Here is a 26,134-nt window from a genome sequence, read left to right on the forward strand (position 1 = left end):
TAAGTAGCATCCATAGCTTTTACTATTTCTGATGAAAACAATCTCATGTAGTCTGTTAGGACTGTAGGAGCAGTAAATTCCTGACAGAGCCGGTAAACTAGAATAGTGTAAAAAAAAAAAGTGAAGTGGAGTACTTGATCACTATAAACGAATTATTTTAACAGCATTTGTATAGGAACGATTCTGTCCCAAGCTTTTTGATCCATATAAACGGTCGATCACTATGTCTGTGATGTCTGTGGGGGTCCCAGTGGTCCCCGGTCATGAGGTGTGTGTGTGTGTGCGTGTGTGTGCGTGGTGGTGGTGACTCAATATAAGGAGAGCCGCGAGAGCGCGCACGCACCGGCCTCTCGAGTTCCCACCCATTGCGTCAGCGCGCTCCCCTCGGCCTCTCCGTCAGCGCGCGTGCTCCGTGCAGGATGCTGAATTGTAGGTGATGATGGCGGAAGAGGAGCAGCGCTGAGTTCCATCCGAGTTTCCACCACAGCTGTAGCAGCACCTTCGACACCGTCTCTCCGCGTCGACACCGCTCCCGAGGCGATGGGGAACGAGGCCAGCATGGAAGGGGAGGGACAGGCGGGACAGGCCGGCCCCGCCGTCCCCGCGGCAGGGGCTCCGGCTTCCATTTCAGCACCAGCGGACTCTGGACAGCTCATCAAGCCCAGCAATGGAGCGCCCGCCGGAGGAAGCGGGGCTGGACCCGGGCCGGGGATTAACAGGTAGCCGCGATAGCTAGGAGGCTGCGGGGCGGAAATCAGGGCGGACACACGGCGTGTAGGGGGCTTCCGTACATCTGTGCAGCGTAGATATAGGATCAGCCGAGTGCGTGGAGGTAGACCTGAATGGGTGCTTAATTATTTATTTCTATATCCTTGTCAACACAATTCACCCCCAGCCCCCTTTTTCAGACTCGTTCTCCTCTGTCACCGGCAGCACCGCCCTGTTAGTGAGTTGGTCAAAGTAAAAAAAAAACGTAAAGCTTTTGATGTAGATTCAAGCAACAGTTAAATATACTGTGTTTCTGCATGTATATATCCACACGATTCAATGGGGATTTCTACGCCTGTTTTCACGCATCCGTAGCTTAGTATCGTAAAAGATCAAGTTGATAGTAATCATTTGAAATCGATCTTATAGATACAAACGTCCCTTATAGCTGCAGGGGATAAATAAATTAGAAATGCATGCAGATGCACTGGATCTGAGGCGGAGAGATCCAGTCGCTTCCATCGCAGGAACGACTCCCTGAACATGCCTCGACGTGAATACCAGTAAATACACAGAGTCATTGTGAGAAACCAGCTCTGAGCAGACGTCTGTATAGACTGATGACAGCGGTGTATAGGGTGACAGGGCTGCCATCAGACGTCATTGTGAACACAGGACCGTAACGCAATATGTGTCTCATTTATCAGATCTCAGTTCATATCAACATGGAAATTGTTTTTCACTATAGTCAGCTGCACAGAAAAGGCTCATTTCTTCTGGAGGAGTGCTGTTGCATGTCTCCCAGACACCTTAACAATGCTACACACATTATTATGGCACTTACATATATGCATTGTTCGCTTGTACTATGAGACAATGTGGACTGATACAAGATTTGCCTCCCGTCCCCCATAAACCAGCTCAGAATATGTGTGTAACTGCATAGTAGCCTGTAGGTCTGTATTTTCTGTGAGGGTGTGTGAAAGGGATTACCCCTCCAACAAGATCTGATATTGCATTAATTACACAGTTCAACAGTTGTAGACCTGAATAGGCACATGCGGAGGCAACAGCTGCATCTTGGATTTGCTGCAGCTGCTTACAGTTTTCTCGCTGTGTGCATTTTTAACTGTCATCCATATAGATCCAAAGATCCCTTCATGTGTCTTTCACCGCAGACAGATTGCTCGATTATGTAAGTGATTGTAAGGTATAGCAGTGAGCTATGTGTACGCAGAGTCTACCACTTGCCTCTAATAATGTTTAACCCTGTCTATGTTTCTGTTTGAGAGAAAAAGCACTTGCTCTTTATTCTGTATTTCCACTGTGGGGCAGGTTTAAAGGGTCGTAGCTCCCGTGTAACCTCATGATTCTTTTATATCTTGATTTCTCTCTGGTATATCCACCTTAAGGTGCCTCATAAAAGTGACGGTGAGAACCGAATGTGCAGAGAGACCCGTTGAGAGATGGCAGGGAGAAAGAGAGTATATCATGAGGCTGATTGAAGTGTCATTCTTCAGATCATGGCACGTTCAGTCTGGACGTTTCCCATTCACGAAAAAAGAAACCCTTTGAGAGTGTGAGGAACAAATGAAACGGTGGCTGGGTGTGAGACTGAAGATAGGAGACTTTCATCTTAATTAAACTGAGCTGCAGCGTTTTATGAGTTTTTCCATGAATGTGGCATAATACACTACATGTATAGAACCTTATGCAGAAGTGAAAATATGCATTTAGCTAAATTGTTTGATCATTTAATATTTTATTCATTGCAATCCAGGACCATAGGAGACTTTGAAGCTAAGGGAGTCGCCCTATTCTTCCTTTACTGTAATCATGCAGCATTTTTAGAAACACCGCCTTAAAAAACAAGCCTGTGATATTTCCTATGTTTACAACAGTGTGCTCATTAAGAGGGGCCGTGGCTCAGGTGGTACAGCAGGTTGGCCGCTATTCCCCAGTTGGCGGTTTGACCCCCACAACACCAGGTTGTGTCAGGAAGGGCGTCTGGCATAAACAACTGACGCCAAATCAAACAAGTGGAAGGTGATCTGCTGGGGTGACCCCCCCACCTCATGGGAGCAGCCAAAAGACAGCAGCACAACAATGTTGTCGGCCTATTGTTTTCTGTTCAGCAAATTAGTTTGTGATTACCAGTACTTGCTCAATCAGGCAAAATCTTTTTTTATCAAATGCTCATAGAGATGCTGCCTTCGGTGTCTGGAACACATGGTACTGACGTTACGTCAAGTCATGTAAATCAATAAAGATCAAAACTCCAGGAGAAACCCAAACAAAACGTACTGTCCATTAAAAACCAATGAAAAATAATGGATGTAGTCATGGTTTTAGACTAAATGTACAGACAGTGGGCTTCATAATTATTCACCTTCAGCAATGAAAGCTTTGTACAGTATGTAGGCTACATGAACCAAATCACAGCTCATACAAATATAGCATACGCTGTTCTCAGTGTTTATGACACTATGACAGCTGCGCGACACAGAGAATTAATGTCTATTTCTGAGAAACTGGCAGTGAAGCATTGTTGTCCAGATGTCCAAACACAGAAACTGCTCTTCAGTTTAAAATATATTAATCACTAAAGCTTGTGAAAAGCATAATTATAACACTTTTGCACATTTGTTCTCTGTATGATTCCTTTTCCTTTTGCATGATTGCAGCACAGAGTAGGGTTCTGCTGGATTTCTGAAATCTAACAATGATGCATCTGTCACCAGTTTTGACAAAAATGACATATATCAAATCCACAAACATCCACTATAACCCTGGTAAAGGGAGCAAAGCTTGAGTTTCCCAAATAGATGTCCAGCGGCCACAGCATGAAAATATAAATCTGTCCTGACGTCGAGGAATTTAAGTCAAAAGTGTTTCTTTTTCAAAAACAACCTTCTCGTCAACATTTTATGAAAAATGGATTGTATGGAATTTTTAGATTTGCGCCACCTGATGCCTATAAAATGTATTTGGCCCATAATTTTACATTTGAGTATGTGTAAGTCTGATGCATCTTCTAGATTTTCTCCTTTGACCTTTGAATATTACTCAATGGACAGCACCAGATAGATTTTCACTCAGAGGCCTCAGTTACCCAGTTTCATTTCCAATGGACAGAGGTATAAATCAATAAGAAACATGTAGTATTTCCATTATAGGGATACTGATACTCACATGATATGCTGTATATCTGGCTAAAATTAAGCACACAGAAAATGTGAATAGCTTTAACTTCATCTTCAACTTTATTGTTTGTTTCTAATTTATCAGCAAAGCCTCTAAAAGTAGTTCTTCATACCAGCTGGTACTTTGATAAATCCACTCAGAATTCATGTTTTCAGTTGAGGCATCTTCTGGGTGCAGGACTGCTGGAGGAGAGAAATGTGTTAACTTGGCTGCTAATATTTTATTTAACTTACCTTTGATTTGAAATGATAATTGTTATGTGAAACTACTTTCTGTCTTGTGAGGATACTGAATAGATTGAGACTTAAGTTGTCTGTCTACTTTGTCAATGTCTGTAGCTTTATTGTTGTCCTGAAAAGTCCAAGTTAAGCCTCAAACAAAGTGAGAGCAGTGGCTAACACGGCGTCAGGATTGTGTTGAATCTGGTTTGAAGCGATGGTTTGAAAAGTACAGGATTTTCCTGATGGGCTCACCTCCAGTGGAGTAACTTGTGTGGACTGAGGTTAGAGTTGTGCAGCAGCTCAAGTCATCAGCAGTGATTCACAGTTGATGACATGCTCTGTTTTAATTCCTTTGTTTCCATCTTTCTCTCAGTGTGCATGCAGGGCTGAGGATGATTGGCTATTACAAGGTCTTAGTTTTTATAATGGTGGAAATCCACCACACCTCTTTAACTATTGACGCTAATGTCTGAAAGCCATCTGGATGAGCAAGAAAACCAAAAGTTGACTGTACTGTTGTCTGATGCACCATCTTTGTTCTGAACACATAAAACCGATGCCAGAACAGAACAGATTCAGAGGGAAAACAAGCCACAAGGAGCACTTCACAGAACTTTAGAGAGGCTGTATAAAATATTCAGCATAGGCCTCTCTGTTGGCCAATGTTTGAGGAGTCTTATATTTCCCATCGTGAACAACAATAAAATCTTTTAATGGTGTGTGGATCTCACAGCTGAACGATTCCAAAATATACCACTCAAGAAGAAGTACTGCTGCTTCTCCAGACTAACTTACTGGTATTAGAAAAAAAAAAAACGTAAGAAAACATTAAATGCAGCTCATTTAGAATATATACTTAAAAAGGAATAAACCACATTTTATATTTATTTGCATCACTAAAATGTTACAAGATCTATAAACCAGGCTGCTTCAATAACAAACAAAGCTCTGTGCCTGTCCCACATAAATTGCTTCCTTCAATCACTACACCCTTTCGCCTGCTCCCTCACTAATGTTGACCAAATATGAATGATGTTATTTCTATGTAATATAATTTAGTATATATAGAATATAGTGAGCTTTTTATGTTGTCATGATTCTGAACTTTTGAGGGGCTTTTAATTTGTCTATTTGGGACCTTGTAATGAATTATAGACTTTATGGACTTTTTGTATAATTGGATGTTGCTTGTATTTATAGATTTTAGCCTTTTTATTTACTTCTGTTTGGAATTATTTTTTATGCACTTTGAGTTTATAAGCTCCTGTTTTACTTTGTAGCCTCTTTCCTTGTGCATCTACCTCTTGCCTTATTTCCTGTCTTTGTCCAGTTTTCTCTCCTCTGTGGTTGTCTGTTGCTTTTTGGAGTTTTTGTATTTGGTTTTTCTGCCACAGGGTAGCTTTATTCAATTTCATTATACCTACGTTGCCATTTGTTCTTTCGAGTTCTCAAAACACCAAACCTGACAAGCTCTTGACTTATAGATGGGATTGTATCAATGTAGAACGTTTGCATTGTGTGCTTTATGCAACCACTGTAGGCTGAGGAAATGTTGTAAAATTGTGTTTTCTATAGGAATAAGAAGGATTTAAATAGTTTTTTTGTCTCACACATTTGGAATTTAGTGTGGAATACTGTGCTTAAATGCTTAAAAATGACAGAATTAGAAATTATAGAATATATACAAATCTAAATTGTCAGTGAACTATTCAATTAACACATAAACAATTTGAAATAAGTGAAGCTTAAGATGAGATAAGTTATGAAACTAAATCATAGTCAAATTAACTGTATTTACAATACAATATATTAACTCTTACCCAGGACCAAGGTCTTGTATTAACCCTCTTGTGTGTTGTCTTTATCATCTCTGTTAGACCACCGCCATCAGACCCAGTACCTAAAGCAGGAGTCCAGAGTGGTCACGGGACGGGGGACAGGTTAGCCTCCCATGACACCCCTCAGAATGCCGGACATCAAGGAGAGCAGGGCCAGGGTCATGTGGCGCGGAGGAACCTGCAGGTGGACGTGGGCAGCAACAGGACTGGGAGGTCCCCTTCTGTGTCCCCAGACCGAGGCAGCGTCCCCACCTCTCCTTACTCTGTGCCTCAGATTGCGCCCATGCCCAGCAGCAAACTGTGCCCCGTCTGCAAAACAACCGACCTGATGGGCACCGGGGAAGACAACATCAACACCTGCACACAGTGCCGTTCCATGGTGTGCAACCAGTGTGGCTTCAACCCCAACCCTCACCTCACAGAGGTAGGTGGTGCTGCTCAACTTCCCAAGGAACTCTTTATTTAGTTACGGAGCAGAAGATTCCTTGACATAGGACCGCCTTCCTAGAAAATTAAGAACAATAAATAATGATAATAATAAAGAGAAGAGGTTATCTGCAGCACAACATGGACATTTTCTGTGATACTCTCTATAATAACAAAGTTCTGTTACATTAGGCGCTTAGGTACTTGGTAACACAATTCACCTTTGTGCAAAAATGACTCATTTGTTCCATTACGTTAACTCTTTTAAGTCTCTGTTCTGAGTTATGGTTGGTGGTTTTACTTTTTATTTTTCTCCAGTCTGAAGTATCTCTGAGTTATGAATAGTTACCATCTGCCATGATGCATTCAGATGGAAAACAAAAACATCTGAAACACTGTGAAGAAAATCTGTTGTGCAATCGACTGCACAAACGGGCTCAGAATGAACTCAGGCATATGTTTTTACAAAGTGGCCAAAGGCTGAAGAGAATAGAAGTGATAGGGTGTTCCTAGTGTGATCTAGCATGTTTTTTTCAAAATGAAATAATAATAATAAAATGTAAATAATTTACATAGCTGTCTGTAGACATCCAGGATGTCTGTCAAAGTCCCTGTGATGTCGATCAGACTGACAAACAGGAACAGGCATCTTTGTGCCTTCAGGCTTTGTTTGGTGTCACACTTATTTCCCCAGTGTTCAGTTCTATACATAAACATATATGAGTCATGTCTGGTACTTCACACAGACTCATGTTGATTGTGACAGCCTTTTAATTTTCAAGATATGCATTTGCTTCCCTTCCAGCTGTGTCACAGCTCTACCCATAGCATCCATGGAAGGTGAGGGAAGTGGTATTGTTAAACATTTGATATATTAGTGAATACAGAACTTAACTTCTGCAGAGGTTACATGAAATATGTTAAGAGGAATTCAGAGACTCTTACAGTGAGTGTGCATTTAAAACATTTAATCAAAGAGGGTGATTCAGGTGCTACATTTCGGTTTAATTTGCACTGAGGTAATTATTTCTCATTGACATTTTTGAGTAATGCTGGTGATGACTTTAATTATTTCTGTGTTGGCTGTGACTGGCTCTCAGGCTGAACTGCATTAAATGAGTCAGGATGTGAATTAGTCACATCGAGAGTCATGAACTTCGCCGTTGTTCAACCGGACTGATGGAAGTGTTTAATGATCTTTTATCCCCGAAGACCTGGTTATCGCTCTTATTCTGTGCTAATTTATTGGTAACTTCCTGTTTGCTGTTATGAATCTCAGGCCCTTATCTAGAGCTAGTGCTATATGTTCCTTTATAGCAGCACAGTGAGGTGTCACCCTATTTTCTTTCCTCTCTTACGGGAACTTACATCCAAATCCAGACCAGGCTGCTCCCAAACAAAAGCTTTTTATAACACCACAACACATTTCCACATCATTCACAATCCAAACACTCATTACTGTTAACAGGTAGCTGATGAAGCCTATTGCTATTCATCCTAAAATAAAATCACATGCCTAATTTGAATTAGGCTATGCTTCACTGTTACTGTGAGTCAAGTGTGGCTGTGTCATCCGTCACAAAGTTTCACATCAATTCCAGTGAGTCATGTTGCAAAGTGCAACCAAGATGGTATGCCAGCTGACCTACAGGTTATCAGAGTAACTGCAGGCTGCAGACACAAGTATGTAGGGGTACATGTTTGGTTTCTTACCTAGATGCAAAGGTGTAGACTAATGAGTGTGCGTAACCTTGTGCACCTGTGTCCATGAATGCAGGAGAGACACACCCTAAAGTTGGAAAGAGGAAGCTTTAGGAAATGGAAGGACAAGAAAGAAAAGTGTGAAAACAGAATAAAGAACAGATGATGGCAGCGAGCGAAGGAGAGCTTGGCAGTAAAAAGAAGAGTGGAGGTGGATGTTGTGAGTATATTTCAGCTCAGCCTTGGTGAGCTTGTCAGATGTTGACAGGGAGAGAGAGACGGAGACACGGAGGGAAAAATGCTCAGCCTCTGGAGACCTGAAGATTTACCCCCCTAACCTACTTAGCATGGATTGGGCCTTCTGCCTCACTGCAGCGTATCTAACGCAGTCTTATCACTCCTTCTGAAATTGATGATGACCACGCTGTTGCAGATCAAGGTGATGATAACGCCGATGATGACTGGATTACGATTACAGTGATGGGGAGGACGCTGCAGGAAAGACAGACAGCTGTGGCAAGACAGTTAAGATGGAACGTTTCTCCTAAATAGAAACCGGCCTTGTGATTTTAGTAGATATACAAGTTTAAATCTAAATCTAAGATTTTCATCAAATTACAAAAAAGATATTTTGAATATGTTATATTAAAGTGGACACAGACTTTTGTGATTGTTGTAATTGTGCTAGTTGTTGTTTTTTCTCATAGGGACAGTCTCTGACTTATTGCAGTTCCAGTATTCCTCTCTGTTTACAATTACTTTACACACACTGATTGATCTGATCCAGATTACAGGGATAATATGAGCCATAACCTATTTCCCCACAAATTACAGAAACAAATCAGTGCTGATGAAAGTGTGTATAACCAGGAGCGATTCCATATTTGTATTAATCTTCTTATTCCAGAAATCTCTGTATGAGGCTCACATATCTTGAGAACAGTTCATCTTATTGGCTTCACATTTGGTATTTGTACTGTTAAGGCCAAAGGAAGTGCAGTGTTGAATTTGGTGGGATTTGGACAAGTGATACATTGAATATTTATAAAATTTGAATAAACAGGTTCCATAGCAGCGACGGTTGGGATTCATCAACGTAATTGATGTTATTGATCACACTAACAGGCATATCTGCAACAATGGTGACGGCAACTTATTCTGCCATTAGAGGTTCTGCGTACTGAGCTGTTCACTTTGAATAAACAAGTGAACAGCTCTTTGTGCAGCAGCGGTGGCTTCAGGGTTCTGTGGACTGCAGTCGGTCTTTACTTGCTGCGGCTCATTACCACTGGTCACTTTTACAGTTTCAGTGGTGTGACTTCAGAAAACTGCTTCTCCCTGAAGTTGGGGTAGATAAAATTCCCCTGAGTTCACATGTCAGAACTTTGAGGGGCGTTCCATTGCACTTCTTCAAGTAGGAGGTTGGAAAATTCGACATCCGAAGAACAGGCAGTGCACTAGTGTGGTATCATCAGTTTTTCTCAGTAAGACTTAACTTCTGTTCATGTGGGATTGTTTGAGTGATGATCATTTTTGATGAATAATAAAACAGACCTGTGTCAAACAACCTGGTAATGGGACAATTTAGAGAGATGTAAACAGCGAGCCCCAAATGGGTGTTGAATGCCACAGTCTGTTACAGGGCTGTCAATCAAGCTGACAAGACGAGGTTTATTCCGAGATGCAGGTTAAGAATAGAGTTTTAGGCAATCATACGTGTGAGCAGTTACATATCGTCACGGTTTCGTAACCATAAGAACTGTAAAAACTATGATATCTAACTATGGTGTCCTACATCCTCACGTGATTTATATGTGCACTGTGCGGTGAAATCTCCTCTCATGAGTAACGTATTCTGTGTGCGCGCTTGTTTGTGTGTGAGAGCCACTTAAATGAAATGTTAGTTGAGAAGAGGGAACAGACGAAACAGCCAAAAAACTCAGTGGGAGGAGTTCACAGCGAGAGGAAAAATCCTTGTTTACTTTCGGTGTCTGACCAGCACCGAAGGAGCGACTGACATGCTGACCTCTGATTTCCTCTGGCAATAATCATGGCAGGTGTTTGATTTAAAAATGTTGCGATGACAAGAGGAAGCCAGACGGAGTCAGAGAAACGAGACAGAGGGGAAGATGGAGACTAAAACAACAGAGAGCGAGAGTACAGAGAGATATCGAAAGCACCACAGACACCGCCACGTCTATGCCCTCTCCGACACTGTTCTCCCACCATCATACATTGGAACATCTGCTTTATAATTGGTCCAATTTCTATTTATAGATCCTACCCTCCTTCTGTCTGCAGTGATGGCCCGGTCCTGAGGAGCCACAGCTAAGAGAGAGAAAGAAAGGGAGGAGAAGGAGCAGGAGCTGTGTGGTTGCAGGGGGAGACAGAACAGTAGAGAAGAGCAGAGAGAAAAGCATCATCATAAATTAACCATGATAGTCAGAGTGTTCATACTGACGCTCTGCAACACTGCATTGATTCAGCGCCGCAATATACACGCAGCTTGTTGTGCTTCTCTCATGATGATGGCATCAGCCAAAACACACTGGGTTTAAAATCTTCTTTGGGGAAGTCGTAAAATTGTTTTATTGCTTATGAGTTCTTTGGAACTATTTTTCTTTTAAAGGTTATGTAGATGATATTTAGTACATTGCTTCTAGATGTCACTCTCGTATCAGAACATCCGACTGAAACAAACACTTACTGTACATTGGCCACGCAGGCTACAGATCATTTGTACAGTCTCTAGATGCGGGACGCCCAGTGAAAGTGAAAGTGAAAGCTAAACACATGAAGCACAATGAACCATGTGAACAGGAGCGCAAAATACCAATAGTCATGTTAGCTACTTGTTAAATGGATGTGTCACGTCTTACTCACAGGTTGTTTTTTCTGTCAGTGTCTGAACCTGTGCGTGAGATGCTTTGTTTGGTTAATGTGTGTTTCTAAAACTCGAATGAAGTCAAATGATCTCAGATATGAACACTGCCATGTTGCGCTGAGGATGTGATGTGGAGCCAGAGTCTGAGCAGTAGCCGCGATAGCAGGACCATGCCGATACAGTTGCTCTATAAGATGGGGAAATTTGCAACCAACCAATCGTCAACCAATGATTTACAAAGTTTTTACTGCATCAAATCCCATCCACTAACATCGAGGAGATGGGGTTTATGACCTAGCCACCAGGAGGCGATCAAAATGCTTAAGCTAAACAATGTTACATCACCCATCTTAATGCAGTCTATGTGTGTCATAGACTATATAGTGTTATAGACTATATAGATATAAACAATAAGCTGTTGTTTCTGGTTAACGTTGATAGTTGTGTTTAAACAGTGTGTGTGCTCTGAAAGACGTCACACTGCAGAAAAGGGGCAGATATTAGCGTGTCCACCTGGCCTCCAAAAAACAGAGAAGCTCAGATCACGGATACAAACAGAGAGAGTGTGACCTCGTCTGCTCAGGACGCCATTTACTCCACTAGATCTCTTCAGAGAAAATAGTTGTTGGCTGCTATATCAGTGTTTAAAATCTCTTTTATATAACCTTTAACCAACAATCTCACAAGCTTAGGAAAACTGAGGAACACTTTTAACAGATGGCTCCCACACAAAAGACTGTGAAGAAGCGCTCTATAAATCTCCTCCTACCCGTCCAAAATAAATCAAGTAGGTGGCCACAGTTGACAAGTGCGAACAAACCAAAAACAGCGATATCTATTTTTGCCTCCAGAATGCCTCACTTTACATTTAGAAATGTTCAAAAAATATTATTTCATCTGGTGGATACTTTTATTTATAGTTGTATTAGAAATTGATCACATGAAAACATGTAAACTGAAAGTTGCCACTTCTGATAATTGAATCATCTCACAGACACATAAGGGACGTCATTTCAAAATAAAATGGGGAAAAAACTACATTGCATCGGGTGTAGACAGCAGATATCTGAGCCAAGACGACACAAGTTGAATGTTTCTCCACACGAGACACAAACAGTGATACTTTTTGTTGGTGTTTTAACTCCAGATGACATTTTAGCTTAAACAGCTATCTGCATATAAATGAATAGAAAACTAAAGCTGATGCATTTTGGTCAATTTGTTCTCCCTTCAAGGGTAAATGTAGAGCTTTGAGTGTAACTCCCAGAAATACTTTTCCACCTACTGGTATTTTCTTCTGTGACTAGTAGCTGGAATGAGTCACTCTGATGTTCAGTCAGTCGAATAATGTATCAGCCCTCTCCTCGTGTAGAAACTGCACATGTACAGCTGTGGAATACACAGTTATAATGGAGACCACCCTCCATATTGGGGCTTTACTGTTGTCTAATCCCAAGGCCCAAAATTGATTTTCTCAAGATGCCTCAATAACAATAACCAGGGAGAACAAGCTGTCCACTGTGTCAGTTGTGAAAATGTTCTGTCACTTTGTCAAAGTGCACTTGAAGGCAGCTTTGTAGGTTGTGAATGTAGGCAGGCTCAACTATTGATATTGTTTGAACATGTGAAACAGAGGTTTCATGACACTGAGAGATCCTTGATTTCTTCCTGTATTCATATTTTGTCAAACTTTCCAGGTCAATGTCTGATTTTTCTTTTCTGAAGGATAAATAATGGCTAAATAAAAATTAATAAAATATACACCAAACTGTTGCAGCCATATTAGTGAGGGATAAGTCCATTATACCTCAAGGGAAGCCAGAGCCTACTTCCTAATCCTCTCAAATTAATTCACATATTTAGGATCACACATCTCTAATCCCCGTCTAACTTTGCATTATTTGGCTCAAGAGATTTAGTGACATTCAGATCCTGTGAAGTGACAGTGACAGTGGGTAGTTTTATGGATCCCTCTCTATACTGGCTTCAGCGTCACGTGCTTCATGTGAAGATACACACGAGCAGAGAATGATGTTGATGTCCATCCAACATTCATGCTCTTAGAAAACTTTAAGTAGTTGGTCAGGATGTGAGCTCATCATTTTGAACAAAGTTTTCTTTCATATTTCACATTCTAGTTCAGACCCCTTGAGGTGGGAAATTGGGGGAAATCTCAGTAAAACTGTCGTCATTCTTTCTTACTTTTCTTCTCAACTTTTGTTTCTGGATATTTTTAGAATTGGATTTACTCTCTGGAGGCTGAGGTGTGTGTCTTGTCTAGTGGGTACTGGGAAATTGTGAAGAAAATGAATAAATTAAAAACACATCCTCATTTTGTTTATGAGACGAAGTGCTGGAGTTTTACTGAGAGAGAAAAGGCAGCTTAATTTTCCGTAAGGACAAAGTCAGCCATAGTTTCAACCTTGGCTTTGCATCAACAACATTTGGTGAGTTCACAACTGAGCCTGTTCCACTGAAGACGTAAAAACTTGTAAGATACAAAATTGTAAATATTGTAAATGATAGTTACGTCATTGTGATCGCCTGTTAGTATGACATACAAGTGTACACATGCACACACAGTCTTGTCAATACCTGAAGTCTTCTTATATGACACCTAATGATTTGGAGATGATCTGACTTGGTATGAAAGATACCACTGTGTGGCTGACAGTGTTTTACACAGTGCACTAAACTGTATTCACACACAGGGACTTTAAGGACAACAGTCTGAACTGGGTTAGAAATTCAGCTGAGACACTACGGCTGAATTTTGCATATACCAAAATATTTTGCAGCGAGGACTGCCAGAAACTGAATCTGGGACACAGGTTTAATTATTGCTCCATAAATCACAGCATTTAAAGTCTCAGCTCACCATAGAGGCTTGTTCTCTCCTGAAAAGAATAGTAAGAATCATCACATTTTGTCTGTGTCAAACTTTAGGCCCACATGCTCATCCTTACTCCATTTATCTAACTTAGCTTCTGCAACACACACATTAAAAGCTCACACTGCAACAATATGGTGATTTGACATTTATTTTGTCAAGTTAACCTAACTGCATATAGCTCACATTGTTTGTCAGCATCATTATTATGCTCTGGCATTGTCTCAAACTGCAGAAGTCAGTATACTGACTACTGTTGTACATAATTTCAGACAGAGTAGGGTTGTACCAAATCAAACAAGGCCACCATGCACTCACCAGAAATGACGATATATAATATCTGCTGGCTGCTTTTCACTGGCTACTATTTCTCACATTTGAAAATATGTTGTTGGTCCATCACCTTCCTGTTGGACCCGGAGGCTGAACAGGAACAAGACAGTCTCGTCTACAGAGGCTCTCCGTGATTGGCGTCACCTGCTCTTCTCGCCCTTACTGCTTTTGCCTAGCAACAGAACTAAAGTTGGACATGACGAGATAACCCATGTTTTTTTTAAAACGTTTTTTAAGCTGTTCGGTTGAAGTGATGCGTGAAACTTTAGCATTGGATGTCTTGTCACTTGCTGGCCCAATTACCATAACGGTTTGTCAGCAGAGTGCAATGATTCCTGGGATAGGTTGGGCAGGGAAGGATCCATCCATTGGAGCCTTTGTTTCTCAGGAATGAAAGGACGCATATGTTAGGCTGTCCCATTTTGAAGGCTCCTTGAAAATGGGACAGCCTAGTCGGGTAGCTGTGAATTGAATTGAGACACAGCTTAGAACAACAGCACGTTTCATCTTTGTGCAGTACCCCTCTACTAATTTCCAGCATCTTTAGTGACACCACGACTCCCTGCTGTGCCTCACACTGCAGCAGCACACCTGGTGAGAGACATTCAAAAAGCAGCGTGAATCTTCCAAATAATCTTCCCCAAAACCACTCTGTTTGTCTTACTTGGTTCTGATGAACCTCTGTGCTTCCATGCTTGGCAACATTCTGGAGTCAAACAGATGTGTTATATTATGTAGTGCTGTGTAGAGCTGGGGTTTGAGTTGAGGAGAGGCAGAGCGAGAGAGTAGTTGACAGAAAAAGAGAGGTACTGGGAGGAATTTCAATGTCTCTTGGGCTCTATTGGGGAGAAATTGATAAACCGTTGCATTCCAAGCATCCTGATCCCCAAACTGCAGTACTCAGCCGCTGTGCGTACTGCATGATGATACTGCACTGTGATCTCCGAGACAGAGCTTCTCTCTTAGGCTGCTCTCGTGTTCGGCTGAAGTTTGTCTCTGTGTCTCTGAGCGTGTTCCTCACCCAGCTTTCCTGGGAATGATGGACCGCATGATGTCTCACACCTGTCAAAAAGTGCACACTGCAAGAGAAACAGAGGAATACTTTGTGCACCTGTGTGATGTTACATCTTCCATCTTCCATCGTGTGTGAGTCTGTGTGTGTGTGTGTGTGTCTCTGTGTGTGTGTGTGTGTGTGTGTGTGTGTGTCTCCTTAGCTGTCATTTTTTTCCATTTACGCTTTAAAATTGGGATCATGAGTTTAGAGAGGGGCATAATTTGTACAAACATTTTACTTATGATTTTTCGCACAACCAAAATAGAAAAAAACAGGGTTGGTATTCGAGCTCACTGTAACATGTAAAGTACTGCACATTCTAATTCATACCTTTTCTACACTAAATTATCTGAAGTGGAAATATTCTTTGTTTGCAGGACTCAAGGTTATTATTATACTTATTATACTATTTTAGAGTTGATTAGTAGTTGATTGATCTTGTAGCCCATCTGCTATCGTCTTATTGTACCCTCATGGTTGAATGCCAAAGCCTGCTCAAACAGAATGTGATGGTGTGAGCAAAAAAAACTAAAACAAACAAATAATAAGACATTTGGAGACCACTTTAGGAAGCTGTGATTGCCCAAAAAATAAATGGATTAATCTGGGAAACAATCAGCACATTAACTGATAATTAGAAATAATCTTATCTAGTTTCAAATCAGCATATAAGTCAAAATGTATGTATGTGTATGAAAGGATGCTTTGCTCTCATTATTTGATCCATATCCAAGTCTCTGTGGGTTCTTGCTTCTAAAAGGATCTATTTTTGGCACAGAGTCGTTCTTCTTGGATCCTCAGCGCTCGAGCATCCTGTTGGCAAATGCTGAGTTCTCACATGTCTGTGGGATCTGGTCCCAGCTCATGACCACTGATGTGCATCATACCGTTTTTCACACACATGTACACACACGTGTGTGTATATAGTTATATATATATATATATATTTATATATATACAAATATACAGTATATTTATGCAGTATATGTATGCATGTATATATATATAAGCGTGAAGCAGTAATTAGATCCTCATCCAAAGCAAAGGCAGGAGGATCAATGAGATGTAGAGGAGATGGAGAGGGGGTTTGAGAAGAGATGTTATGTGAGAGATGCAGATAAGAAGCAGAAGTAAAGATCATATGAAGAAGAACAAGATGAAGGGTTGCAATGGAGAACCGATGGAGAATGAGGACAGAGAATGTGCAGTGCACTTGTTTTTTGCTGATACAGATCAGATTTCATAGAGAACCACATGATTGCCTCATAACAAGGGGGAAGCAGAGAGGAATGAGATGGAGAGATGAGGCGGAGGAAAGCAGAAACATGATGGAATTGATAAATAGCTGCTTGCCCTCCCTGCAGCTGCTTTCTTTGTTTTTCTGCTTATTTCTTTTCCCCAGAGGGCTTGATATGATTATCCTAACTGTAATTTGGAAGGAAAAAAATATCAAGGACAATAACAATGATTGAAAGAGGAGTTCCTACTTATGAGTCTCTGATTGGATAAGCAATGTTCTGGTGCTGAGTCGCATGAGTGTTGGCTTATTTCACTGTCCACGTTATTCAGACTGTTCCCAGGGTTCACCTCTGCTCTCGGCGTCTCAGTTTCCCCTGATTGACAGTGAGAATCATGAAGTCATCACTCCCTATGCTGGCAGGGGGCCAGGCACTGGGTTAAGATGCTGCTGAGCCTGCGCTGTCACCACTGACTTACTGAATGACTGACCCACTGTCAGGCAGGTGGAGTCGTTCCTGAACATTTCACATTAGGACACATGCACAAGAGATCAAACACATTGTAATACCTTTATTTAAGTAATAGAGCATGACCAATTTAGCAGTTGGCAGATATGAGCCTTTCACAGAGATATTGGCATTGATATTTTTCAGAAGTGTTTTTGTTTTGTTTTTCAAAATAATGCAGAAATCTTTGATAGATTTGACACTTCAAGAAATATGTATTTTTCTACTCAACTTCTACACATTTTGTTGTATTTGTTTTTTTCTTTTTATTTAAAGTTATTCATATCAAAGTGTATGGTTAAACTTTAAAATACCAAGCCTCAATGACATGAATTTGGTTTTTGAGGATGGTTCGCTATCAGTATCAGTGTCGCCCCAAAAATGCATGGATCAGGCTCTGTTAAAAAGGCTGAAAGACACTGTTCCACCATCCTTGTGGTTGAAAAATAAAAAATGTCACCTTAGAAATTTAAACACATACACCTCCACTGAGGATATGCTTAGGTCTGGTCTGTAATGATGTCAGATTGCTGTGGCTGTGGCTTAGAAGGTATAGTGGGTCGTCCATTAACCAGAAGTTCTGCTGTTCAATCCCATTATGTGTGCCGAAGTGTACTTGGTCTACTGGGATACTGAAAACCAAATTGCCCTCTGATGGCTGTGCCGGTAGTGTATAATGTATGTAGAGAAACTGTTGTATGGATGTGTTTGAATGGGTGAATGGCAAAACCGGTACTGTAAAGCAGTCATGACGACTGGAAAAAGCATTATATAAATGTTTATTGTCCATTCAACCGGACAAGAACGATTGAGATATTAAGGAAGTGTGAATTTACTCTTGAACAACATAAGCAACCATCCAATAACATAGCACAGGAAGTCAGCTGTCTTGGCAAGAGGAAGTCTCTGTTGTGCATGATGATTGCTCAAGAGGACGCAAATGCCAGTGAGCTCAACGCCAGACCTGCTGGAAATACGGTTCAGTTCAAGTCCTTTTTCTCACCACTTCATCAAGGACTTCCACCTCTGGAGGCCGGAGAAATTAGCCGGGTGCTTGACCTCTGCATCATCACCCACTGATGAATTTTCTGAGCGGTTCAAATGGCAAATAATTACTGATAAATAATGAAGTGTAACAAAGTGACTCTATAGTCTGATTATCAAGCCACAGATTGGGTTAAGTTTCTGTTTAAACAGTTGTTTGATTATAAAAGTCACAGCACAGTGTTGACTCAGGTCCAGCAGCTTTACTGTGAAAGGGCAGCAGCTATGCTAGTTTGTATAAAATGTTTCGATTGCAATGTTTTCTCCAGATAATATAAGGAACATGTGGCCACATATAGCCATGTGCTGTCACCAGGGCCTCCTTCTTACTTGCAGCCTTCCTATCTGACAATGTAGATCAGAAAATGGAGAACAAAGGAGAAGCAAAAAAGCATAAAGGAAATGATAGCGGCAGGAGAATCAAGAGGAGAATGGTGGGAGGATTTTATGAGGAAGGGAGCATGTTGTGTAATGAGAGGGAGAGTAAGAGTGAACAAAAATGGGCACACACAGAAGATGTGAGGGAAGATTACAAAACCATGGGCGGCCACTTTTTATCTGAGAAATCTCAAGTTCTCCCCATCTGTTACACTTTCTACATGTTTGTTTGCAGCTAAATTATGTTTACCAATAATGCCTTTGCGGAGGCACAAGGATGCTTAAATCCCTCGTCAATGAGATATTTAACATCATTCACAATTGTCGTTTCATTCAATCATTTCCCAAACCCAATTTTTCCTATTCAGATCAGGCTGGAGGCTATCCCAGCATGCATTGGAGGAAGGGGGGGTAAGGGAAGGCTGCCAGTCTGTCACATTAACAGAGAAACATTCTTATTTTCACACAAAGACAATTTAAAGGTTTTTAGTTAATCTCGCTAAGATCTCATTGTACAGCGTAAAGGAAGTGGAACATCCAGTAGAAATGAAAGGAAAACTCCACAATCAAAGCACTGTATGTAATTCATTATATGAATACTCATATACAAGGGCCCTGCCAGTTAAATGAGTTGAGCAGTTCATCACTGAAGCATTTTTGCCTCCAGAATAATTTTTCATTTGAGGAAATATGCTTAATTTGCTTTGTTGCCAAGAGTTAGACTAGATGACGAATACCACTCTTGTGTCTGCACTGTAATATCAAGCTACACTCAGCGCCTGTGTAGCTTAGCTTAGCAGCATAAAGAATAGAAAGAAAACCGGTGACAGCTAACAGCTAACCTACCTGGCTCTGTCCAAACATAACAAAGCCCCCAAATCTTAAGGGTTTTAAACGCTCACTGAGCACTGGATATTTTCCTGAAATATTCAGTAGTGGCTGCATGTGAGAACAAAAATGTAAGAGTCAGTAACTCTTGACATTTTACGGAACTTTCCCTGCCAGCCCCTGCCGTGTAAAATGTCTGGAAAAGGTCAGAGTGAACCCATGTGAGAATGCAGCAGGAAAATATGCGGAAATGCAGCTCGTGTGTCGGTTTGAACATTCAACAGATGCAAAACTGAAAAAAACAAAAGAAACAGAAAGAATACAAATAGCTCAGGGTGAAAAAGAGGTGTCATACACGTAGGATGACGATGTGCTGTAAACTAAAACAAATAAAATCTGCCATTCTATGTTGTGTATTGCCTCTATCCAGACTGCACCCCTCGTCTGAACACTGAACATTTTCTCCTTGTCGTGAATGGGCCTGACCCAGACAATCTCCTGATGCATTCTTATGAAAGGCAAATTCCGATAAATGTCTGGACCCAATTCTGTGGAGTTAATGTCTGAAATAGAATTAGAACTTATGTGTTAAGAATAAATGCTTAACACATAAGTTAATCTCCAATATTTTTAAATATTCCTTTAACTCCCACTCTCTAATTCTCCTTAATACATTGAATAGTGAATACTAGATACTGTGGCTTATAGTCTTTTTTTTTTCTTCACAGGTGCAAGAGTGGCTCTGTCTGAACTGTCAGATGCAGAGGGCGTTGGGGATGGACATGACCACACCACGCTCCAAGAGTCAGCAACAGATACACTCTCCTTCTCATCCAGCCAAACCAGAACTCAAACCCGTAGCTTCGAGTCAGCCTGCAACCCCGACACAGGCCCCTCCTCAGTCACAGCCTCCAGCACAGGCTCACCCAGTGCCTGGCCCTACCAAACAGACTGGCCCAGCTGTCCCGAGTCAGCAACAAGTTAAGATCCCTCCAGGGGCAGTCCCTCTTCCTGGCATGGCCAAGCCCCCATCCCAACCCGGCATGGCCAAGGCCCCATCCCAACCCGATCTGTCCCGAAACTCTCCTGCCCACCATCCACAGCACCCACGCCAGGACCAGACTCGCAGTGCGGGGAGCTCTCCTTCACGGCAGCCCCCACCTCCAGAGCAGACTTTTGGGAAGTTGTTTGGCTTTGGTGCATCTCTCCTTAACCAAGCTAGCACTCTCATATCCGAGACTACTCAACCCCAACAACAGCCCCCAAAACCCTCCCCCAAACCAGGAGGACCTCCTGGTCCTGGTCCTGGGGCAAATAAACCCTCAGGACCTCAGGCTGCACAACAAGGGCCTCGTGCCCCTGCTCAGCAGCAACAACAGCACCCTGCTCCACAAGCCGCCAAGCCCAAACCTTGTTGTCCTCTCTGCAAGACAAACCTCAACGTAGGCAACACGGCAGAACAGCCCAACTACAACACCTGCACACAGTGCCACTCCCAAGTGTGCAATATGTGTGGATTCAATCCCACTCCACACCTCGTCGAGGTAAGACTTTGATTTGATCTGTCTGGCTTTCAGTTGGGTGTAATAAAGCGTAATTTGGTCTGCAACAGCCTGCAGACCATGGATTTTCTAAATGAAATGATTCATTGATGTGTTTCTGTGAAAAATGCTGTGTCACAGCGCAGTTCAGTGGGTTTGGTTATTATCCATTTGTGGCTGCCTGGTCTTGGAGTGAATAGGTGCATTTTACAGAGATTTCCTATGTGCATTAATCAAGTATTTGGCTTCAGGGGCCAACATTTGCCTCGGTTTTCTCTGTCTCTGCGGTTCTTTATGATCCTCTTATTGTATGTCTGTGGTGGTTCTATTGTTTGCTTGTGTCTTTTAAAAAAACGTCCATCATTTCTCAGAGGGATTAACAGTTTTTCAAAAATATTTAATTCAAAGAAGCGCTCAAAAGATGATATTATGATTTCTACCCAGCAGGTTCTGGGTGAAGCCTGTACACACACACACACACACACACACACACACACACACACACACACACACACACACAGCTTTCTGTAAGCCTGTGAGCTTCTTGTCTGTCCTCTCTCTCTGTTTCTCTGTTCTTCTCTGTTCTTCTCTGTCTTTCATGTATCCAAGTCCAGGCTGTGACTCACCTCTACCCATGTGCACTCTACCCTGGAGCTACGTCGAAATATATAACCAGTCTACAGGAAATGGAGCCTAATCAAGTTCAATTTAATGGATAATCTTAGTATTGATTTGTCACATTCAGGGGTCAGCTGAGGGTATATTCCTCCCTTAAGTGCACCATTGTCCTCTGTCATGGTGGGAATCCAGTTAGTAAGAACAGAGACTTGCAGTGACTTCCAGAACTCAGCAATAACACAGTTTAATTATGCAAATCAAGTCCAATTGAATGATAGCAGTAATAACAGGCTTTCTGCACAGCACTGGCTTTTTATGCACACGCCTCGTCTTCCCTGACATCTGGTTGTCACAGGCACTAGCACAGCACCATTCATAGATCGCCATGGAAACAGAGAGATCATTTGTTTGGCAGATGTCCCTCTCATGTTTGGCTGCTGAGATGCTGAGAGTCCACAACAACTTTTAAGACTGGTGTGATGTGTTTCTGCTCTGCCGGCCACACGTTGACAGCTCAATCCAGCGCAAAGTGCATTCATTCCAAACCTGTTAACAGTTTTTGTTTGTCTTTCCATGAGAGCTGTCAGGTGGGTCGCTTCAGAATTGGTTAGAACACTTTGGACATCGTGTGAGGCTTTGTACTTTGAGTCCAGGTTTTGTCAGCTTGAGTTCCACAGCCGGTTTGGCACATTCATCCTCCTCATCCTCTCCTAATGTCCTCTAACTTTTCCCTCTCTCTGCGTCTGCATTTTCTTTTCCTGGTTATTGCAGACAGAATCCTAATCATCTCGCCCTCTTCTGCTGCTGGTCTCGGAGTTTCATAGAGCATCTTGATAAGGATGATAGGATGGAAAGTCCTTTGAGTTTCATCTCACCGGCCAAAAACACTTGATTTTGACTGAATTGACAATAATTAATAATTAATACATATATTCATAATGAAAGTATCAGTTCATCCTTGAGTCCAACTGATTATTTGTGCCATTTGAAAAAAAAACCCTCATTGCCACAGTTAGAAATCACTTTTCCCCAGAAGCTTATTTTCTGTTTTCAGTTTACAGTAGACAAAGTCTTCGACGTCCTATGATGTTCATGGCTCAGGAAAAGTGATGATGCAAATCTGAAAAAAAATAATTGAGCTCCTGATTATGATTTAAAATAATTGAAATCGTTTTTTCCCACTGAGAAACAGATGAAAAAGCATCATTCTCAAACTAAAACTAAAAGCTTAATTATAAAATACTAAATAACTGGTTTTCTTTTTATTTCTACGTTTATGTTTCAGTTGTAATAAAAATCCTGTGATGGAACAACTTTTAAAAATGTGAAAATGTTGGAAATATTCATGAAAATACATTTTCTGTCGCTATGTAAGTGACACAATGCATAATTCATTCAGAACAAATTAGGCTGAGCTGCATGTGAGGGAAAATAGTCGTCCCCTTTTTGAATCTGTGATGAGACGACGAGCGTCTGTGTGAGAGCGAGTGGAAGAACGGAGGAGGAGAGAGAGGAAAGGTGATAGATTGAGAAGGAGGAGGAGGGAGGGAGAGGGTGAGAACCAGAGATAATGAGTGAGAGGAAGCTAACTGCTGTTACGGTGCGGAATATATCACATCAATTAGTGCTGAAAGTCATGTGTGGCTCTGAGTAAATAAGATGTCCTTGTTTTGGGACTGTTTCCTCGCCCATTCTACTTCTCAAGGAGATTAAAACCAACCTTGTGTCATCATCGACTCCCCAGAGTTTGGTCGTAAATAGAACATGGAACGTTCTCACCGGGGAGTTTGATTTACATTACACGGCATCTCACTCGTCATTCCCTGAATCAGTCTACGTTTGTGTCACAGGTTACTCCAGCCTATCGAAGCAGATAAAACCATGCCCAAGCTCTTTCTTGACTGTAAATAAAGGTCTAGGTGTGTCTGACACAATGCATTACGTCTCTGTCCACAGCAGGGTCACCATAATAAAATTTCTCCACCACCGGTTTGGGGCAGTGGTTCTGATCTTAACTCTATTACCATGATTTAAGGACGTGTCCACAGTTTATAATGAGATGGAAGCCTTGTGTGGATCATTAGTGAAAGGGCTGAATTCCTCACAGAACTGTGGAGAAGCAGAAAACATAGAGAGGGAGGGAGCGTCATAAATAGTTAATGCAATGTGAAGAAGCAGGAGAGCTGTATTTGATTTCTCATGTCACATAAGGTCAGTGTGGGTTGATGCCAGTGTGTATGTGTGTGTGAAAGGAAAATGCATACATACAGGTGTCCATTCTTTGAGGTTGTGCTTATAGGAGCAGCACATGTTAAGATCACATATGATTAAAACTTACAAAACATGCAGTTACTTTTTCAGGAAATATGTTTGGTCTTTCATATCTGACATTTTATTCCTAAAGCAAACTCAAATGTCTCTGGAAGCTCAAACTCGATTAATTCCCTCATTCACACTTTCCTGCTCGGCCTAAACTCGCCTTTTCATGTACGAAATGAGAACGAGAACTCAAATGTCTCTTCTCCCAGAATATTAAAGTGGATCAGACATACTTGAGTTTAATATTAGCACATCCTGGTGATAAGTCAGCAGAGTAAAGTTCAGCTGTGGTCTGTCCTGGTTCTGGGCCCTGCTTACGAACAATACAGTTTAAATAACTTTTTCCCCCTTGCCATGTTTACCGACCAATGACTAATTTTACATTCTCTGCATTATGCTGTGTATACAATAAAGCCATATATGCCCACAGGACACATGTATATGCGCCGATTTGTTACGACATTAAAACAGGTAACTGGTTTTAATGTGACTGATTGGTGCACACGAAAGAGCAATCTCATGGTCTCATTCTGTAATACGCTCAGCTGTGAGAAAGCAATTACAATGTGAGACTGTGCAAAGAGAGACCTACACAGTCTCAGTGCACAGTTACCTTCTACTGGCTCAGTTTTATGTGTGTTGAACACTCAATGCAGTAAACTATGGAATTAGCACCTGATTAAATTTTGATGATCAGAAATTGGAGATACGGCACCGCACAGTGTGGCACAAATTTAACCCTTCACAAACTGTTTGTGCAAACGGGTCTCAATGTTGGCTCAGAATAAGAATCCCTTATAACAGCAGCTACTGAAAGCTATGCACTGATTCCATATCTTGAATTGTACAAGCTCTTAAATCTCCACATTGTCAGAGGCTGCCGTGCCCTTGAAGACACATACAGTGATCCTATGTAGAACCTGCAGTATTTGTGAGTATGTCACATTTTTCTCTGCAGGAACACAGTAGCCGCTCTCACACAGAGCTGCAGTATAGACGAACATCATGTCATCCTCATTCTCAAACATGCTGGAAGTGTTTTCTGAAGGTTGGCACCAGCCTGTTTCTCCCTTAGGAGTCCCATCCAAAAGCCAGATGGCTGCTGGCATCATGCATCCAAGCCTGCCGTGCTCAACCTGGCTGCTCCCAATATGACGATGGTGCACCATAGCAGACTTAGAACAGCCACCCAAAGTCAATCAGCTGCTTGCCGCCTTGTAATACTGCCATACTCCTCTGAAATGCACGCCCTTATTCAGGTCAGCAAACGTAGGAGTGTTTGGAGGCACAAGATTTCGGGTTCACACGCCCACATGCATCTTTCACATGCTGAACATGCCACCATGCATGTATTTACACCATAGACTGTGTATAAAGATCGACGACATACTGTGCCCAAAAGTGAAGCCAAATCATCATGATTGCCATCTGGTGGCTGGCTGCAGCTCTTTTAGAACACACAGCACTGTTAAAACATGTGTCTCCTATCAAGGTAAAGCAATCTGGCTGCACCTTATTTCTATATATTATCAAGGGGGTTAGACACACACGATGGACAAAGTGACAGCTCCCCAAATGTGAAGGAAAAGTGTCTTTATCGCCCTCTGGTGCCTAGATGAAAAAAAAACCCTGCCTCCATGCATGATAGTGGATTTGACCTGGGCCAATCTCTCTAAAAACGGGGTCAGGCGTCATGATTGACAACTGAGACTGACTAGCATTTGGTTGAGCACCCCTGAGAGCTACAGCGCAGACTCTGGCTCCAAAAATGCAAGATGGCATATTCGTATCTGGCATATTTTGGCTTCATTTCTGTATAGTGGGAAGAAGTGGTGACATATTATTGCCTGCACATGTCCTGTTTCAGATCCCGGTTGTGTTGGGGTCTTTCTGTGTTTGCATGGTCTCCCCATGTCTGTGTGGGTTTTGGGGTTTGGTTAACGAGAGACTCTAAATTGACTTTAGGTGTGAATGTGAGAATGAATGGTTGTTTGACTCAGTACTTTGACCCTGTGATACACTAGTGATGTAGCCAGGGTGTACCCTGCCTCTCGCTAAAGCTGGGATTGGCTCAGGCCCCCATGCGACCCTCAAAGCATAAGCGATATAAAAAATGGATGGAAGGATGGAAGATAAACACTATCAACAATAACATCATTGTTTTAATAGAGTTACACAGATAGTGGACAGTTGACATCACTACCTGTAACTTCCTATGGTTTTATTTGAACCATATATTGGATACTGAAATGAATGTGTTAATTTTAAAATGGAAGCATCTCAAAGGAAATGTTCTAGCTCTGTAAACACCCACATACTCACAACATGGAGGCCCATACACACTGCATGTATTCACCTCCCTGTTATTATTTCAAATGTACTAAGTGGCTGAAAAGTGTGAT

At 41.7% G+C, this 26,134-nt stretch overlaps 1 protein-coding gene across 2 annotated transcripts in view; it reads left to right on the forward strand.

Annotated features, from left to right (window-relative positions):
• Window positions 1-403: 403 nt before the first annotated feature.
• bsnb (bassoon (presynaptic cytomatrix protein) b) overlaps window positions 404-26,134 on the forward strand; it is a 56,521-nt gene continuing 30,790 nt past the window's right edge. For both annotated transcript variants that reach the window (XM_020101487.2, XM_069536686.1), the window contains exons 1-3: window positions 404-719; window positions 6,011-6,395; window positions 19,983-20,798. In XM_020101487.2, the coding sequence (XP_019957046.2) occupies window positions 541-719; window positions 6,011-6,395; window positions 19,983-20,798 (1,380 nt within the window). In that variant the 5' untranslated portion in view covers window positions 404-540. The remainder of the gene's footprint in view (window positions 720-6,010; window positions 6,396-19,982; window positions 20,799-26,134) is intronic.

Source organism: Paralichthys olivaceus, chromosome 2 (genome assembly GCF_024713975.1).
Source record: "Paralichthys olivaceus isolate ysfri-2021 chromosome 2, ASM2471397v2, whole genome shotgun sequence".
Lineage (NCBI taxonomy): Eukaryota > Metazoa > Chordata > Actinopteri > Pleuronectiformes > Paralichthyidae > Paralichthys > Paralichthys olivaceus.